This window comes from Lathyrus oleraceus, chromosome 6 (assembly GCF_024323335.1).
Source record: "Lathyrus oleraceus cultivar Zhongwan6 chromosome 6, CAAS_Psat_ZW6_1.0, whole genome shotgun sequence".
Lineage (NCBI taxonomy): Eukaryota > Viridiplantae > Streptophyta > Magnoliopsida > Fabales > Fabaceae > Lathyrus > Lathyrus oleraceus.
In genome coordinates, this window is record NC_066584.1 from 287,207,942 (window position 1) to 287,229,249 (window position 21,308).

The window sequence follows — 21,308 nt, forward strand, 5'->3', positions numbered from 1 at the left end:
TTGCTTATGCCACGGTCTTGACCTTCCTTCCCAAACAAACCTTCACTTGAGCTTCCTCCACCTTCCTCTACACTTTGGTGACATTGTGTGTGTGCGTGTTGCAAAAGAGTGGAAAAAATAGAATCCAACGTGATTGTTTTATTCCCGTATGTGAGAGTGGTCACCAACTGATCGTAAGAGCTTGGTAAATAGAACAGCAAAATATGGTGTTATCCTCATCGTCAACCTTCACACCAAGCAGTGTCAAATCAGCGAGGATGTTGTTGAAAACATTGACATGAGTCTGCAAATCGCCTCCTTCCTGCATCTTCAAGCTATAGAGACGTTGCTTCGCGAACAATTTGTTCATGAGCGTCTTGAACATGTACTGATTTTTCAATTTTACCAGATATCCTTCGGAGTTGTGAGGTCCAGGATATGATTCATCACGTCATCAGAAACGCAGAGTTTTATCAAACTCGCGGCCTTCTCCTTCATCTCGTTTCAATCAATATTTGTGATGTCTGTCGATTTCTCATTACGAATCGCCTTATGTAAACCTTGTTGACCCAACAAATCCTTAATCCTCCTTTGACGAAATTGTCGGTTCCGTCGAACCGAGTCACTTTGAATTTCGCATATTCCGGATTAACCAGACTCCGATACCAATTGTTAGAACAGAAACGTGAATACATATCAGAGTAAAGAGAAACACACAAAAAATTTGTTCATGCAGTTCGACCAAATTGCCTACATCTGCGGTTATAGAATAGTTATAGTTCCTTTTATTTATATCTTGTGAATTGCATATAGAATAGAGTGTTATAAGTCATATATAATACGAGATTTTAGTTTATCTAAAACATCAATCTCTTGTTTCCCTCAACAAACAATTATTTATATCTATAATTATCTCAGCAATGAGTTATTCTCTCAATAACCTATAATTATCTTAACAACACATAATTATCTCAATAATATAAATATTACTTTCAACAACCCATTATTATCTTAATAATATGAATCATATTCAATAGTGATGACTTTCTTCACATAGTGGTGTCTTTTATAATACAAAATCTTATGCGATGCAGTTTTCTCATAACACATCATGTTTTTCTATAGTACCTCAAGGTTCTACCTTAAGATTCTCGGACTATAATATTATAGGAAACATCCATTTCCTTCTTCTCCCTTCAGTGTAAGATATCAATGAATAACTGGATATAACAAAACATGCAAGGCTGCAAAGAAAAAATTGAAGATTTCAGTTTTAAGTCATGAAATATTTTCCTTGAAGTAGGGAGTATGATTGAATATGATATATTTAATCTACTTTGACAAAAACATAATATTATCCACAAATTTGTTACTCATGCTCAATATTCTACTTCAGAATTAGTTCTGATTCGTTTATCCGGGAAAAAGGATATAGGATTTTTACAAATCAGCCTTCTAATCAAGAAGAGAAGTTTTTTCGGTCCCTCTGTCTGAGAAGCTGTCTTTACAACGGCAACTCAAATAGTGATGGATGCCGAAAGCCCACCAGACTGTCCGTCTGATGGAAATAGACTGACTACCAGATCATAGCTTCATGACTGCATGACTGCCGGATCATAGCTTCATTAGTTGAATCTTGGGCGCTAACTCAAAATGCCTTACTATGAGAATCTTGCTTCGCTAACGTTCGGCTTAGTCTTGTAAAACCTTCCCCCATAAATTTTGGTTCTACATTCAAAAAATGTGACTCCTAATTTAGTCTCTTGCATTAAAATCTACAATAAAAGTTAAAACTCAAAATAGTTCCTATCAGAAGGATTCATAATTCATAATTTGAAGCGACTATTTATGGTTTTTTTATTAAGTGTGACAACGTATTCATGTTTGCAACTTCATATCAAGATAAACAAAAATGTTTGATTTATCAATGTTGATAACACAACAATCAAAAGATATATCATATACAAACAAAGTCTCATTTTATAAAAATATAGCACATAAAATTTTACGATGACATTTTGAACAGAATCATGCACAAAGAATATATTTTCTACTGGTTTTTAACAACATATTAAAACACAATCAATATTTTAAAATAGATATTTAACAATGCATCATTTAACAGCTCTTTAAACATTGTAACATTGTGCTATGAAGCATGTATAACAAAGGATAAATAGGACAAACTATGTTCCAAAACATTCACCATGGTGAGGTCTAAGGTAGATGCCTAAAACAGAGTCAAATGGGATGGATCACGAGGCTAACCCACATACACTCCCACTTTCAACTAAATCTCCCAGTAGACATCACATGGCGTGTAACTTCTATCCACTCATTGGTTGGTCATTAAGACAACTGTGAGCATAGAGTATAGCGGCCTTCAAAATTTTAAGCCAAAGTACAAAAAATTAAATTTTACAAAATAACACCAAAAAATTTAAGTTCATACAAAACCAAAACAATCATTCAAATATCCAATCACCAATAAGTTCAGAAAATACAATAATATCAAGTCACAAGTCATACTGATAACCAGATTCAAATTTTGAAGCTCAACCATAAGCAAGTGCAATATTGGCATATATAGGTTTATGATACATAAAACTTTAGACGCATGAGATTGACTACTCCATTGCCCCTCTAATCGTCATCTCCATGGTGGCGTCTCCTCCTCTTTTCTGATTTTTTAACTTCCCTACCCTTCCTTGAATCATTATATCCATCACTAGAATCATTGTCGGATGACGACAGTGTCTTCTTGCTTTTCCGCTTGTGACGGGAAGAGGAATCCTCAGATGTTTCAGAATCAGAATCTGACAGACGGCTTCTCCTTCTCCTCTTCTCCTTCCTACTCTTCCTTTTTTTGTGACTATGTTCATCACTATCATCTGGAGACTTGTCCCTTCTGCTTCTTCTGTGCTCCCTCTTTTTCTTCCTCCTCCTCCTTTCACCGGAATCATCCGAATCACTAGCTGCCCTATTAGTCTTAACACTCCTCTTCTTTGCTCTGCCTCTCTTTCTCCTCTTCCGGTCAGAATCTTTGTCTGACTCATCATCATCTGAGTCCTCCTTCTTTCTATAAGAACCTCTCTTCCCACTAACTTTCTTCCCTGACCTTTCAGCAATAGCCCTCTCAATCTCTGAATCAAACTCAGAATCTGAACTCTCGCTATCCTCTTCCTCCTCTTCTGAGCTCTCTACATTGCTTTTCCTATCCACCCTCTCAGACTTACCCTTCAACTTATCCAATCCAACCAGAGACTGCAATGCTTCAGGATCCTTCTCGTCATCTTTGATTTTCACGTAGTTCTTGCACTGAAACTTGAGGTGCCCAACACGGCCACACCTCTTGCAGGCTCCACGGGACACATCCACGTCGGCATTGGTTATCTTAGCAAGCTGTAGAAGCCCTTGGAAGCTGGCATATGCATTCTCTGCATCAGGTTCTGCACTTGGCTGACTTTGAGAAGTGTCCTTGTCTTCCTTATTGGGTGCATAAGGGTCATAGCCAATAGCACTTTGCCATATGCCATGTGTTTGAAGGGCTGCACTACTGTGAACCCTATTGTTCGCAGGCATGCGAACCCTACCTGCTGTAGCCGGCATATCTTAAGATTTCAATTTAATTCCTGAACCTAGAAAGAAAGAAAAAAAAGGAAACTGTTAGAAACAAAACAACGTCAAAAATATCATCATACACAATTCATGGAGCCTCTCACAACAACTACAGCACACGTCTCATAAAAAAACCCAAATATATCATAAAGCAACAAGAGCAAAATGAAGTATACAATCTCAACCTAAAATTCACACTACCATAAGCTAGCATGTAAATTGTATGGTAATCATGAAAAGTCTTGAACATAATCACACACATTTGCACTTGCTGGTTCAAGAATTAATATGCAAGTCCAACATATGATTTTACGTCAATCAGATCAAACTGTTAGAACCTCCATTTCTATTATGTGTTCAATCTCCATAAAACAAATATAGATGCAATTACAGTATAAGGGTGGGGGTTCATCTTGATGATATTCTTCAGGCTAATGATGACTGTAAACTTCTTAGGCTAGGTAGTTAGGCTAGATGGCATAGGTATTAACTGTTAGAACTTCTAATCTCTACTATGTGTTCAATCGTTTAAATGCAATTCAAGTATAAGGGCAGGGTTCATCTTGCCGATCTTCATCAGACTGATGAGGACTAGAAACTTCCTAAGATAGCCTATTCATGTCCAGATGGCAACATATTAACACCCCTAAATGTAAATAGCCTATTCATGTGTTCAGATCAGGTTTAAAATTCTTCCACTTCGGAAATTATATGCAAGCATAACACCAAAATTAAAGGTTCTGCCACTTAAAAAAAAGGAATTATATGCAGAAAAGGTCTGTCAAGACATAATAGTTAGCCAAATTTCAAGTATTAAGAGAAGTAACCAAAGCAAGCAATTTCTTCAAACAATATATTCACCAAAACAAATTCATGTTAATCAAAATAAATTTATAACATTTTCGCAACAATGAGATAACTATGGTTGTCAAAATTGAGACCGCACTAAAGATTGGTTTGGTATAGAGAAAGTGAAAATCACAGAATTGTAACAAGAATCGAAAGATACCACAAAATTGAGACCGTGCAGAATTGGTTTGGTTTCGGTGCTGCTAAACCTGTTTTCAAAGAGAGTGGGGTCAAATTCAGGCCAGAACAGGACGGTTTGTGTGATGTGGAACTGGCTCAAAAATAGGTCGAAGGTTCAAACAGGTTGAATTTTGGCCAAACAGAAACGCAACAGGCATACTTCACACGCTTGTGACCTTCAGCGGCGCACTGACCGCTCTCCCATCTCCAGCGATCTATGCACCGACCAACTCGGTGGCTGGTTGAGGGACGAGATTGTTCGGTCATAAGAGTTAACGTGCACTCCAGACAACCATGGATATGACGACATTCAAGAGAAAGCCAATATTAATAATAATGAGCCAAGGGAGAATAATACGCAAGCAAGAGAAAAGTCATGAATCGTGCACTTCATAGTTAAAAATTTGGGAAAAGTGAATAAAGTCTTAGAAGCTTAACATTGGATGCAACAATAGAGTTCAGAAGGATAAAATGCAGGCAGCAAAAAGGATGCAAGAGAGAATACAAAATTCTAAGCGATGATCCATATAATAGCTGCATCGGAATTTAACCAGCAGAAGGAAATAAACTGTTCATTCGAGTTTTTAGTATTCAGTAGTTAGTACACTATAGAGTCTACGCATCAATTCATTCAGAATCAATGCATTTAGGCTTCAGTAGTTATCACTAACACAGTAGAAATTTGAAACAAACCAATTAATATTAATTACTCAAATCAGAGCCTCCGTGTGTGTAGTATGGTATTTACAAGTTCAAGTCCTTAGTTTCCAGAAGTTATGATTTCTACAAAGATTTGATTGTTCTCTACCATTATATGTTAAGCATATACTACTTACTACTTAGTAAATCACGATGGTAGGGATAACATAATTTTATCATTTTCATTTACAAGCACTTCAAACTAGTTGGTTTTAGGAGATAGTTCACAATTTATAAAAACAATGGACACTAGATGAATCCAGCAGATTCATTCAACTTTCAATTGAAGAATACATACAAGTTAGAGAAAAGTGAAGGAAAAAAAATCATAATCAAACAGATGCACCAGACCCAAAAAGGAGCAATATTAAGCTAAACCAAACAAAAATTAAAAACATTGAAATTTCCACGAAGAACTATAAAACAACCGATGAATTCCAAATAAATTGACCTAACCGTTCAATCGTAAAAAACCAAAACCCTAAATAAATAAAAATGCGAAATCTCATTTCCATACTCAGGAAAGAAGCCATTAATACAAATCAAAGAATTATCACCGTGTTATTTTGAAATTGAAGCAAGAATCATACCCTAAAAACAAAAATATCGCACAGAAAAATTCTAGGTTGAATCTGAAATAGCGAGAAATTGTAATTAACAAAGAACGAGAAACGAACCTGATATCAGAAGTAGGTTAATCGAAATTGAGAGGAAAGCGAGAGATTTCGTTCTTATATCAGAGTCTGGAAGGTTCTTTTTAGATTTCTTCTTTCTAGGGGCAACGCTTATGGTTTGTTTGGTATAGATAAAAGTGGAAGGAAAGAGATACTGTGAGGATTGAAAGTTTCTTAAAATTGTTTTTTTTCGTCCACACCCAAATTTGATTTTCCTTTAGAAAGAAAAGATATGGAGGATATAAAATTTAGGCATGATTATGCTAGAGTCTTTTTAAGTTTTTTTTTTTTTTAAGATGTTCTTCATTTAAGGTGATTTATATATTTATTTCTCATTTTTTAAATATTTTAAAATATGGGATTGTTTTATTTTTTTTTGGTTGCATTTTATTATTTTTATAGTTACTCTCTTAAAAAAGGGATAAAAGTGTATATATTTGATAATTTAAAGGATTAATTATAAGAAAAAAATTTAAATGACTAACCTATTAAAAGAAATAATTTAAAGATCTCCGGTGTAATTTTGTCTAAAATTTATGCTTAAATAATCTTTTTAACGAGTTTTTTTATTTTAGTCGTGTCTTTTATTCATATTGGTGTTAGACTCTGACGTCAAACTTTTGTTAAGGTGACTAACGTTGCTGATCTGGATTTTATTTTAGAATTTTTTATCTAGGAGATTAATTACAAGTGGTCTCAAATATTTCCCGTCAAATAAATGTTCAAAAATTTCATTTTACATTTTTTACTTTTAGTCCCTACAAATTAGGGTTTCAGAAAAGGAAAATTTTAGGAGCTTTGTGGGAGGAAATTGTGAGAAAGAAGTTGTATGTGGGTGTCGTATGTGGTAAAGGAATCAACTACACGATTGAGGAAGATGATCGATTCAAGAAATATGTTCTAGTTTTTGCATTTCAAATTGTTGTGTCATTAAACAAGGTACGAGTTTTACTGTGAATTTTCATTACGGGAGATATTTTATTAGGGACCATGTAATAGAATACCTAGGTGGGTATGAACATATAATAGACATTGATTATGATAATTGGAGCTTCTTTAAAGTTACTAGTATCGTGAAAGATCTTAGTCAGCTTGAGCATTCAGAATATTGGTTATCGTGGTATAACAATGATTCAGACAACAATAGAATGGTTAGTGATAGTGATGCTAACGATGTATATAAATATGTTGTTGAAATGAAATGTGTAGTGGACATATATATTGAGCATAAAGTTCATGATTGTGATGAAGGTGGTGTTAATGTTGAGGATAAAGGTGTTGTTAATGATGATGATGATGGTGTTGTTAATGTGATGGTGATGTTAATGTTTAAGTTAATGAGGTAGAGCATGGTGGAGATAATGTTAAAGAAGATGAACATGAGGATAGTAATGACAGTGACTTTGAAGCTGATGGTATGCCATTTAATGATAGTGAGGATGAAAGTGTTCTTGGGTTGGATGGGGCTTTAATTTAATTGATAAAAAAGATGAGGTTGAGGGCAAAAAAAAGGGTAAAACTTGTAGCAAGGAAGCACAAAAACACTCCAAAGAAATTAAGAATTGGTGGTGATAATATAGTTTCATCTAGTGGTGTGGATTATGAGATGGATATTAATTATACTAGTGATAAGCTTGGTAGCAGTGACCCTGATGCTTCAGATTAAGAAAAAGAACCAAAGTATCTTAGGTTTAAGATGGAGGAGTTGGACAAGAGTTACAGGTTCAAAGTGGGATTGAAGCTTGTATCACTTGATGAATTTAAGGAAGCAATTACTGAATGGACAATATTAAATGGTCGAGAGATAAAGTATCTGAAAATTGACGAAGTTAGAGTAAGAGTAGTTTGCAAGGGAAAATATGGGTTTTTGACACTTGTTAGTAAGATTGGGAATAAGCACGTGTATAGAATGAAGAGATGACTTGGTGCTCACACGTGTTGTGGGGTATTTAATAATAGTTCAGCCAATTCCAAGTAGACTGCTAAGACTGTGGCGGCTAGGATGACATATTGCAGCTATGATGACATATTTTGGTGGAGTTAAGATTCATGATATTGCTTATGAGATTAAGAGTAATTATTATGTTGGCATAACTATGAACAAGGTATGGAAGGCAAAGCAAATTGCAAAAGCTTGGGTTGAAGGTGATGTAACCAAATAATCGCTGCTATGAAAAACACATATAATGACAGTTACGAAACACATATAATGACGGTTGCACGTTCTTTGTTAGGTAGTGTGTTATTGTATGTATGTCGATTACCACAACAGGCGTGTGACAATGGTTATAAGTTAGGTAGCGCGCTACTTATCACAACGGTTATATTAAACGACTACCCCGGTATGTGTAAGAGTTTATTATAAAATATGAGATTGCTTGTTTTTCCCTGCCCCTCATTAACCATATACAACCATTCAAATAGATTTTTGAGATAATAATCAGAAAATTTTAATTATTCTTGAAAAACAACTTAAATGGTCCAATGTTTTTCGAATTGCATGCATCTTGTAATTCATGATTCCTCATTAACCCATATAGTTTTATTGAATCCCAAATTCTCCATAGTAATGGTGTTGAATGAATATTTTCTAAGTCTTTCACACAAAATTTGATATCCTCTTTTTTTTCAAATTTATTTTGCGCTCTAGCATGGGTCGTTTGTCGTTTAAGGCAGTATATGATTTGTCATACTACTTTGTCAATCTCAAAAATGGATCCAATAAAGTACATCTTCGAAAAACCTGCCTTGACTGGAAGAATTGCCCGTTGGCAGATGCTTTTGTCTGAGTACGACATTCAGTATGTAACCCAAAAGGTTATCAAAGGAAGTGTGTTGGCAGAGTACCTTGCTCATCAACCATGTGAAGACTCTAAGCCATTAAAATTTGACTTCCCTGATGAAGATATTATGGTGATAAAGGATTGTGAGATCCTAGGACCTGAGGAAGGACCCGAACCAGGATCTCGATGGAATCTCGCATTTGATGGTTCCTCTAACTACATTGGTCATGGTGTGGGAGTTATTATGATGAATCCAAAAGGTGGTTATACTCCTTTCATAACGAGTTTGTGTTTTGATTGTACAAATAATTCACAAAGTATGAAGCTTGTTTCCTTGGTATTTAAGCTGCAATTGACCTCAGAATCAAGATTCTCGGGGTGTATGGAGACTTAGCCCTGGTGATCTATCAAGTCAAAGGCGAATGGGAAACCTGTGATGCCAAACTGATCTCGTATCGCGATTATGCTGTGAAGTTGATGGAATACTTTGATGATATCACTTTTCATCATATCCCAAGAGCATAAAATCAAGTGGATAACGCTCTGGAGACGTTAGCATCAATGTACCAAGTCAGGTTCCGTAATGAAGCTCCGCTTATCCAAATAGAGCGAAGAGATAAGCATGCATATTGTCAATTGATTGAAAAAGAAATTGATGGTGAACCCTAATTTCATGATATCAAGCACTATCTGCAAAGTCAGGAGTATCTAGCAGATCTTATGTTGTTGCATAGGAAAACTCTTAGAAGGTTATCATCCAAATCTTTTTGAGCAATGATCTGCTTTACAAGAGAAACCACAACATGGTTATGCTCAAATGCGTGACACAAAGCATACCCGTTGATCAAGAAGATTCATGAAGAATCCTTTGGAACCCATGTTAATGGGCATACCGTGGCCAAGAAGATCTTGAGAGATAGTTATTATTGGTTGACCATGGAGTCTGATTGTTTCAGCTATGGTAGGAAATGTCATAAATGTCAAATTTATGCTGACAAAGTACATGTGCCGCCAACACTGTTGGATGTTTTAACATTTCCCTGGTCTTTCTTAATGTGGGGCATTGATATGATTAGAGCCATAGAGTCTAAAGCTTCCAATGGTCATTGCTTCATCCTGGTCACCATTGGTTACTTCACCAAATGGGTCGAAGATACTTCCTACACTAGCGTAACAAGACAAGTGGTCATCCTCTTTCTCAAGAAGGAGATTATTTATCGTTATGGAGTTCCAAGCAAGATCATCACTGATAATGGGTCGAACCTGAACAACAAGACAATGACATAATTATGTGATATCTTCAAGATTGACCATCATAATTCGTCTCTCTATCGTCCGAAGATGAATGGCGTTGTTGAGGCTGCCAACAAAAATATTAAGAAGATCCTGCAAAAGATAGTGAAAACTTACAAAGATTGGCATAAAATGCTACCATTTACATTGCATGGATACTGAACCTCAAACCTCACTTCAATAGAGGAAACTCCATTCTCCTTGGTATATGGGATGGAAGCAGTTCTCTCGGTCAAAGTAGAGATGCCCTTTATGAGAATATTGATGGAAACCAAGATAGAAGAAACTGAATGAATCCAAAACAATTATGATCAGCTTAACCTCATTGATGAGAAACGTATGACTGCTCTATGCCATGGAAAATTGTACCAACAATGGCTCAAGATGGCGTTTGACAAGAAGGTTCGTCCTCGAGAGTTCAAGGAAGGGGATCTCGTGCTCAAGAAGATCTTGCATGTACACAAAGATTCATGTGGGAAGTGGAGTCCTAATTATGAAGGCTTGTATGTTATAAAGAAAGCATTCTCTAGAGGTGCTTTATTTCTCACAACTATGGTTGTCGAAGATCTCACTCACCCCGTGAACTTCGATGAAGTCAAAAGATACTAAGCCTAGAAAGAACCTGCTAAGTTGAAAACCTAAAAGGGCGACTTAGGCAAAAATGGGTATCCCGGTGGACTGAAAACCCGAAAAGGAGGTCCAGGCAAAAGTTAGGGATAATAAAAAATGATAGCTCGCTGAGTTGAAAACCAAAAGGCAACTTAGGCAAAAAAGAGTGTCCCGGTGGATTAAAAACCCGAAAGGGCGGTCCATGCAAAAGTTAGGGACAAAAGGAAAAGATTGCATCAGACATTATTGATCAACACAGAATAGCCAAAGGCGGAAGATCAATCTAACTGCTCCCTTCAAAAGTAAGGTTTTGTGGAGTCATGGTTATTAGGGAAAATAATGGTCATTGCGATTCAATGTAAACCTTTTCCCGTTGATATTTACAAATTTGTAACATTCCATGGAGCTACACCATTTGTGTGCTATCATTCTTGAATAAATACAAGTTTGTCTATCAATTATTATCATTTGTTGTTTTTTCTCTAACTTTTCTTGTTATGCAAAATGTCATTTATTTGTTAATAATGAAAATTTTGAACTCAAAGAATCTTCAACATATTGAAAAACACAATTTTGACATGTGAGAATATTAAAAGGAAATCTTTTGTTTCCCTGCAAGTCTCAAAGTTGCAATACTTCTCCTGGATAATCACAACAAGAATCTCCATGGAGAACAACTCATCAATCCTCCGAAAGGTTCCCTTTGGCTAGTAGTAATTATTAAGCTTGATAAATCCTCCTTTGAATACATCCATCATCACCATTTGGTTGAGTTATCGATGTTGAGGATTCAGAACCTCTATAAAGCCCCTTTAAACTCCCAGTCTAAATAATGTCAGCATTTGGATAGCATGATCATTCATATATCATGCGTAAAAGAAAAATCAAATCATGCATAGCCTGAAGTGTACTTAGTGCTCATTTGCATTATCCAAGGTCTCGTCGTTGATTGTTATCCCTTGACCTCTAAGTCCAGTTGTTATCGGCACTCTCCAAAATCTAGTTGCCACTAGCATTGTTTGCAAATACAATTGTTATTGGCCTATCCAAAATCCAGTTGCCAATGGTATTACTTGAAACCCAATTATTACTGGTACTCCCCAAAGTCCAGTTGTCACTTGCATCTTGTTCAAATAGAGTTATCATTAGTATTTGTTTTCAAATCCAATTATTATTGATATCCTTAAGTTCCAGTTGTCACTTATATCGTTTCAAAATCCCAATTGTTATTGGTGTCGCTTAAGTCCAGTTGTCACTGGCTTCATCTTCAAAAATCCAGTTGTCATTGGTATCATCCCAAAGTCCAATTCTTATTGGAATTCATTATTTGTAATCCAATTGTTATTGGTGTTCAGAGTCAAATTGTTATTGACACAGTTTAAAATCCAGTTGTCACTAGCACCATTTTTCAAACTCTAATTGTAATTGGTGACCAAAGTATGGTTGTTACCAGCATGCATCTTTTGAAATCCAGTTATAAGTGGTACCTGTTTTTTAAAGTTTAATTGTCATTGGCATCCAAAGTCTTGTTGTCACCGACACCATTTTCCAAGTCTGGTTGTTACCATATTTACTCTCGAAGTCCAATTGATATTGGCACCTTTTAAAGTCCAATTGTTATTGGCACATTGTCTTGAAATCCAATTGTTATTGGTGTCCCAAGTCTAATCGTCATTGGCATCACTTGCAAAGTTTGGTTCTTACCAATATATGTCTTTAAAATCCAGTTGTCACTGGTATTTCTTTAGAGTCTGGTTGTCACCAGCATATGTTTTTAAATTCCAGTGGTAAATGACATCCCCTATAGAGTCCAATTGTCATTGAACTTTATTCTCAGACATCCAATTGTTATTGGTATCCTCAAAATTCAGTTGTCACTGGTACCTTTTAAGTCCAGTTGTGACTGGCACATTGATTTAAAATCCAATTGTTATTGGTACCCTATTAAGTCTATTTATAACTGGAACTCTATTTAATATCCAATTGTTATTAAAAATCTTTAAAGTCCAGTCGTTATTGGCTCTGTTTGAAAGTCCATTTGTTATTTACATCATTCTTAAAGTCCAGTTGTAACTGGAATCCTATTTCAAAATCCAATTGTAATTGGTACCTTAAGTCTGGTTGTCACCAACATCGTTTGAAAAGACCAATGGTCATGGGCACCTTTAAAGTCTAATCGTTATTGGGCTCCATTTTGAAAAGTTTAGTTGTAGCTGGCACCAATCTGTTGGAAGCCGGTTGTAACTGATGCTTACGGTCAAAGTCCAACTGTTTTTGGCACCTACAAATAGTTTTATACCCTGTTTGTTCTGATGTTTCCTAGAAAGTCATGTATGACTCGTCATTCTAAGGAATTCCCCAAACTGTGGATGTCGTTCTTGTTAGAAGACTCAAACTTTTTGTCTTGATTGAATTCTATGTAAAAATCATCATAGCCTTTTGTGTGGATGTTTTTCTTATCAAAAAACTCCAGAGTTTTATCTTGGATGATTTCTTTGTGAAGAATCTCCAGATTTATTTTGTGTATATGACTTTCTTGTAAGAAAGCTCCCAAGTTTGTCTTGGTTGTATTCCTTGTTAAGGATCGCCTTTTTGTTTGATTGGACGTTTTTCTTTTTAGAAAACTCCAGGTCATTGTGTAGGATATTTCTTGTCAGCAATCTCCACAATTTTTGATTCTCTTGTATTCTAAAGTGTCATTTGTCAACCTTCATTTTAAATATCCCCTCAGTGTCTTTTCTCCCACAATATTGTTATCTCCAATGAGTTTTTACCCTCATTGTTGTTTCCTATGAGACATTGCTACCTTGTCTTCATTCATTCCCCACAGATCTGTCTTTCATTATTCATCTATCATAAAGCATTCTGCTAGGGTTCATCTTTAGAACCATATCCATAGCAAATCAAAATAAATAAATGAAAGTCCTGCATACATGCATATTACATCATATCATGTCATATGCATTCGGGATCAAAATTCGGGTCTTATTATAGTATTTAACTATCTCTCACTATAATCATATGAAGAGTTTCCTACTTCATATTCTCTAGTTGAAGAAACTTAAACATGGGCAACTGTCACACCCTAATTTTGATCCTGAATCGCTGAATTGATACATACATCACAACTTTTGCATCTATGCATATCATAACATGTATTCCATACTGTTTAATGCCTAGAATGTCAGTTGAAATAAATTTTTGGATCTACCGGCAAACCGATTGAATCAATTTTCAAATGTGTGTCAAATTAGCGGTTGAAAAATTTCAAAATCGAGCTTGCAGACATCGGTTTTATTAATCTACGTTTCGCGTAGTTTAACCTGGTGTGCTCAATTTATTTTTTCGATTACTTTTTCGGTCATATTTTGATCGGTCTGAGCCTTTTAACTGGTCATTTTTTTATTTCAAAATTTGATAAAAACTTGTATGTTTCCGAGAAGTTTATTTCACGTTGATCATTATGGTGTAGTTATTTTAATTTTTTAAGCACTTTTGTGCCCGATTTTTATCCTTTTATTTTTATTTTTTAGTCAAAATAATAAGTATATTTAAATAGAATTATTTGTGTATTTTATTTAGTTTATATTTGTCTTAGTTTTGTTTAATTAATTATTAAAAAAAAAACTCAAATAAAAAAGAGAATAAAAAAGGATCAAAGTTTGGACAATTGACACCAATAAACCAACAAATGCATGACAGTTAGCAAGTGTTGGTGAAAGGATGAGAATGAAAGTGATGAGGGACCACCATTAAAAAGATGACTCGCGCTAGCACATACCCACTAGACTCTCTCTCAATGATTTTTTACTTTTTCCAATAGAAGGAAGACGGGTGGCATAAGGGGGTTGGCTTTTGGAAAAGAAAATGTTTCCTCTCTCAATGACTAATGGATTCTCTCATGTAGTACTCATCTCACGTTACGAGAAAAGGAAAAAATTACTCTCTGATTGAAACAAGGAGAGGAAGAAAAAACGTAAAAAAACATTCTCTTTTCTCATTCATTTGAGCCTGCCTCCTACTTCTTTCCACTTTTATCCAAATTAAAGCAATGAAAAATTGTTATTCTCACCACAAATAGCAGGCAACTACTACTTTTTTATTCCAACATTTTTCATACCCTATTTCTCTCTTCCGATCTACATCCAACCATAACCATAACTACCAATAACTTGCAACCTCTGCCTCTCAAGTTTCCATTCATGAACAACAAACTTAAACCACCCACTAGTGTTCTCTCCTTCCATTGATAAACCTAAACCACCCACCACAGTCCCCTCCTTCCAATTTCTAACCTCTATATTATCACCTGCAACAAAACCATAAACTCACTAGCACCTTGTAGAAACAAAACCACCACATATAACATCACCACAACCATGAACAATGCACGTCCATCACCAACGTTCACCACCAAAACCACGCGCCACCATGACCGAACAATACCTCTGTCGGACCATCCTTTCGTCCTTCATCGTTCCTCTCTTTAACCATGAACTTTTTCATAACAACACACCATAGATACAAAAACACAACCTAGCATATAACTTGTTTCTTTTACTTTATAAACTCTTCCACACAATATCATCAACCTCTTCCACCCTCAAACACACACAGTCACCCATACGTGAAAAGGGAGAAAAAGTAAAAAGGTTGAAAATCCTTTTTCATGTCATTACTGTTAACACGTTAACTCTTCCACTTCTCTTTAGACCTCTACATAAACTCTCCACAACTTTTCTTCCATTTCCGCTAGCTAAACACAACATCCAACCATTAAACTCCATCCGTTTCTCTTCGGCGAAGCAACAACAAAATCGATCATCTCAACTTTTGGTTGGAAGTTTTATTTTGTATTTCGATAACGGTTTCGAGCTTTATATGTATCCATTATCATGTTGCAACTTGTTTTAATGCTTGTTTTTATTCTGAAATTGATTTCGATGTGTTTGATTGTGTTTACATCTTTGTGTTGCAACATGTTCATGAAGAAGATGAAAAGTGGCGTGTTCATGAAAATACGTTTGGTCGAATGTGTTGTTATTTCACTTTTTTATTTTCCCCATTTTATGTGTTTTTTCCTTTTTATATTCTTCGTTGCCTTGTTTACTCGATGGGGTCAGTGGTTGAGTTGGTTGAGGCTTCGGTCTTCCAACTCCCCTAACCTAGGTTTGATACCTGCATGCCATACAATCTTTTTTTCCCACTACTTTTTGTTGTTTTTGGCATTTTATTTGGATAAAATAACTTGTCATTTTTTATGGGCTTGTTAGAATTTAACTTAAAGCTCATTTAGCTCTTATTATTTACCCCTTTTGTTAGTTGTATTTTTACGGTTATTTTTCCATGTTCATTTCGATTATGATATTTGTAATGTTGTAATGTTAATGATTAATAAAGTATATTATGCGTGTGTGGTTTTGTTCCATTCTTTGATTTATTTTCATTACTAAAAATTGGATTTTAATCCTCGAATTTGACATTTTCACGTCATTATACCGCTGGATTTTTTATCGATATATCAAATGTATTTCATCACGTTATGACCTTTGCATACGACGTCTCATTTGTTGTTGATACACACAAACCGACTTTGAGCATATTACCTAGAGTTTTGTTTGCACTTATCGATTTCTTGCTTATTTTATTTGTCGATTGTGAGGTTTACTTAATATCGATTTTGACATTATTTGCTTTGCCATACAAATTAACCTCACTTTATGACTTCATTAGGTTGAGTGCATGAGTTTCATTCTCATTCCATTTTATAATGATACGCTTCACGTTAGCATTTCCTTCAGTTCATGATAACGTAAGGGATCCAACGTCGTTGTTATTTAAATCAAATTTGGACTCTATTTCCGTTTACCTTGCATGTCCTTGCGTTATGTGACATCCATTCATATCCTTGCATTAGGATCTTGATTTATGCATGTTTCATTATTTTTACTTCTCTCAACTTAATTAAGATAAACTTGTGTTGTGTATATGAAGTTGTGTTGCTATCTCCGATTCACATGGCTTACTCTTGGGCCTTCTTACAATGAGATCATTCTTCGTGCATGTACACTCATTTACTTGCGTTTGTTAATTGAGTTTTGATTTAATCGTTTTATTATCTCATATCCTCATTCGACAAATATACCTCCACTCCCATGACGTGTAATATTTTTTATCGCTTTATTTTTTTATTTCTTTTTTAGTTAGTTTATAACACAAGAATAAAATAAACACTTTTTCAAAAAGAACAAAAATAAAAACTTGATCCAACATCGAGTCGTTTCTCAATTCAATCCATTTCAAACTTAATCCATTTCTTTCCTTTCCAATTTCTCAACTTTTCAACCTTCAAACCATTTCATTCAAGCTCATTTTGCAATCTCTAATCCAAAGGTTATGACGGTTGTTCCTCAATAACCAATGACATGGTAGTCACAATCCTTTTTAAAAAAATTTGCTAAGTTGAACACCCCAAACATGCGACTTAGGCAAAAATTAGGGCAATCTCGGTGGACTAAGAGCTTCGATAAGCAGTCCAGGCAAAAATTAGGGATTAAAAATAAGAAGAAAAACAATCAAAAGAGGTTATGTAAATCCTCAGCAAGAACAAAACAAGATTCAGTGACTAACATATAAAGAATCAAAGGGTCACTGACATCCATGACAAAAGTAAAATACGGTGATTGCCATTTTAAGAAAATCTTGAATTATCATCTTCATTCTTTCACCATCTAACTTTATTGGAAGACAAATGTGTTTGTTGAATTAACTGGATGTAGGACTAGAGAATCATCACGAAGAAGGGGTGGGTTAAAACAATTTTGAGCCTTATATCCTTTGTTTCATAAACCATGAACCAGACCATGTTACAACCCTTGAAAGACCTAATTGAAGCAAGGTTTATTCTGAAAGCATACTACAACAAGGTTGCGTAAACTGACTCCTATAGATTTGCTAATCTTCTATATTGATGTCATATTCTCGTTGTATCTTTCACACACAAACTAAATCAACACTACGTTTGGACTAATGATCCATTTGTCACACACTACCACATCATTTCAATAATGATTTTTTCAAAATCTGCATGAGCATTCCATTAAAATTACGATTCTTGAATGAATAATTTTAATTGTAACTAAGTACTTGGCATCAAGGAAATTCTAACAAGGAACAATCAGAGGGAGACTTAAATATTCGTTGGTGCTGACCCAAATCAAGACCACCTTAAAATCCAGTGGATCAGGGGCATGGCATCTAATGTATATGTTGACCAACGAACTGGTCAGGCTGAAACAAATCTCCAAGCATAAATTGATCAAGGAGGAGAAATTATCTCAATACTCAGTCAATTTGCAAGTCCCTCAAAGGAAATCAGTGGCAAGTCATCTGAAAAGTACAGTAAAGCCCAACTTCTGAAGATTAGTGGATCCTAAGTGAAACATTCAAAGAACCGGTTAATTCGGGGCGAACCACTACAAAATTCATACAGTGGGGAGAATCATCTTTGTCCATGTCATGGTATAATCTCTCCCAAGGTTTCCATTTGAGACAAAATCCTTTAAAAACCCTATAGACTGGGGAAGACAAGTTGCAAAGTGGCAGGTACTTTCCTTACTTTCAAGTTGGTTAAACATACAATGTCAGACACTAGTAACGGTTGAATTCATAACAAGTATCAAGAGATTGCGCTAATACAACATTGTATCACCTTTTCAAAAAAAATCCTTAGGGTAGAGCAAAAGCACAATTGTCATGCATGGATCATGTCGGTAGGCTCGTGAAATCATTTGCAGGTCATCATGTCATATCAGGCAAAGAAGTTAAGGTTCTCTCAGGAACGAACACATAACTTATCAACAAGGGATACAAATTGGGGCACCAAGAGAATTCACATATATCCATCGATCATCACATCGTCAAAGAACGAGTGTCGAAAAGTCAAATCCTTTCACCAACCAAAAGTCCAATCCATATTGGTAACTACCAAAAAACCAAAGTCCAATCTCCATTGGTCTCCCAAAACAAAAGTACACCCTGTTGGCATCATCATAAATCTAAATCCAATTGACATTGGTGCCCAAAAATCTCACCTTAGAAAAAGGGAGGCCAATTCAAAAATATATATCCAATCACCTATTTGCATTCTTACATGCATTGCATAGATCACTTCATACATAACTTTCTCTTTGAAATAGAAAGCTTCCAAAAAATATTTTCAATCATCTGTATGCATTTCATGCATAACTTTCTCGCCAAAATGGGAAGTTTCTAAAAAAAAATTACTCATATCATATGCATTGCACACATCATTTCCTATATAAATTTCCTGCCAAAACATGAAATTTCATCATGCATAAACTTTCCCCTCGAAACGGAAAGTTTTCATCAATCATACATATCACCCGCATGCATAACTTTTCTGCCGAAACAAGAAGGTTAATAAGAGAACTCTCTCGCCAAAACGAGAAGTTTTCATCAAACATGCATCACTACATGCATAGATTTTCTGCCGAAACAGAAAATTCCATCTATAACTTTACTGTTGAAACAGGGAATTTCAAAAAGAACTCTCTTGCCAAAACAATAAGTTTTCATCAAACATGCATCACTACATGCACAAATTTTTTGCCGAAACAAGAAATTTCATCATGCATAAAATTTCCCACGAAACGGGAAGTTACCAATGTATTCATATGCATCACATGCATCTAAAACTTTCCTATCGAAACAAGAAGTTTTATCAAAGAACATTCTTGCCGAAACGGGAAGCTTCATTAAAACACATTCCTATCAATCTTCATCATACCTATATACATGTCATGCACCATTGCCTACATACCATTCTCGTCAAAACAAGAAGTTTCATTAAAAACAATTCGATCAATCAGATGCATCCTTGCATGTATCTCATGCATCATTCTATACATGGAACTTCCACCCAATATGGAATATCATAACATAAATCAAACATACCAATCATGATCCAGGGTCAATCATAAGTATCCAGATCAATCCTCAATCAAGGCAGTGGTGTTTCTCTGAGTGAGTTCCTACCCCGCACGTGCTCGTGAAATTATTTCCCGATAAGTCATTCTTCAAATTTATATTGATGATGATATTCCCTAATGTTTTTTCTTTTGTTTTTCTATCCAAGAAGAGGTTACCCTAAAAAGTTTCTTATGAGCTTTTCCCCTGCAGAGTTTGACCAATAAACCTTCTCTCAAAGGAGCCATTTCTGGGATGTTTTCACAATCGGCTATCGATGCATGTCTTCTCCCGAGTTGACGCTGATTTCTTTTCCTTTTGATCTAGGTGTCGACTCTCGAGTTGACTATAACGATCATATCTTTATTTTTCGAGTGTTGACCCCCGAGTTAATGATGATAATCTTGTCTTCATATTGTTGATTTATTCTCGACCCCGAAATTAATGTTGTCCTTATTTTCTCAACCCCTGAGTTGATTTGTTGTCTTTATTTTCTCAACCCCGAGTTGACATTTTATCCTTTATCTTCAACTCTCAAGTTGATTTCTTGCCTTTATTTTTTTCCCTTGTGTCGACACGAATCATTGTTCCTTTATACTAGGTGATAACCACCAAGTTAATGCTATCTTGAATCCCATCCAAGTTCACTTGTTTTCTTAACTTCATTACATTTCATATCTACATTTCATATCCGCCTTTTAGGACAAAATATAAGGTCCTTTAGTATTTAAATATCTCTCATTGCGATCATATGAAGAGTGGCATTCTTCATATTCTTTAGTTGAAGATATTTAAATATGGCAACTGTCATACCCTAAATTTTTCAAGACATTTCAAACTTTCATACATTTGACTTTACTTTACTTTTCATAATCTATATAGCTTAACATACCTTTCATCACGTATAATGCCTAAAATATCGACTAGAATAAATTTTCGGATCTACAGACAGACCAGTTGAATCAATTTTCAAATGTACATAAAATTAACGAGCGAAAAGTTTCAAAATCAAGCTTGTAGATATCAGTTTTATTAATCTACGATTCACGTAGTTTAACCTGGTATGCTTGTTTTATTTGTTCGACTCGTTTTTTAGTCTCATTTTGATTAGCTTGAGTCGTTTCAATCGGGCACTTTTACTTCAAAATTTGATCAAAACATGTTTGTTTTCCAGAAGTATATTTCACGCTGATCATTTTGATGCATTCATTTTAATTTTTTGAGCACTTTCACGCCCGATTTTTATTCATTTTGAGTCATTTTAGTTTTATTCTTTTGTCAATTTGTTCAGAAAAATAAATAGATTTATATATGTTTTCATTTCATTTTTGTTGTGTTCATTTAGAAAGGTGTGAATTTTAGTTGTTATAGTTGATTTAATTTGATTTTCATCTCTGAAAGCATCAAGAGGGGACATTATGGGCATTTTAAACTGATTAGAAATATGTGCTTTTTTGTTCTCATCCTGATCGTCAAATCCAATTGATCAAAGACTCATAATGGCTATCCATAACTTTCCTTTTCAACCAATCACAAATTAAGAAAATAGAAAATAGAAAATAAAAGAAAATTGGAAGAGGATCACACATTGAGCTCCACACATACCACATGAAGGTCCTCTCCCTCATTGGATGTT

At 35.1% G+C, this 21,308-nt stretch overlaps 1 protein-coding gene across 1 annotated transcript; it reads right to left on the bottom strand.

Annotated features, from left to right (window-relative positions):
* Positions 1 to 2,405: 2,405 nt before the first annotated feature.
* On the bottom strand, positions 2,406 to 6,232 carry LOC127098344 (CAX-interacting protein 4). The gene is made up of 2 exons (XM_051036918.1): positions 6,003 to 6,232; positions 2,406 to 3,617 (listed from the first exon to the last, which is right to left on the bottom strand). Exon 2 carries the CDS (start codon positions 3,586 to 3,588, stop codon positions 2,623 to 2,625), a length of 966 nt encoding a protein of 321 aa, XP_050892875.1. The 5' UTR covers positions 3,589 to 3,617; positions 6,003 to 6,232; the 3' UTR covers positions 2,406 to 2,622.
* Between the last annotated feature and the right edge of the window lie 15,076 nt (positions 6,233 to 21,308).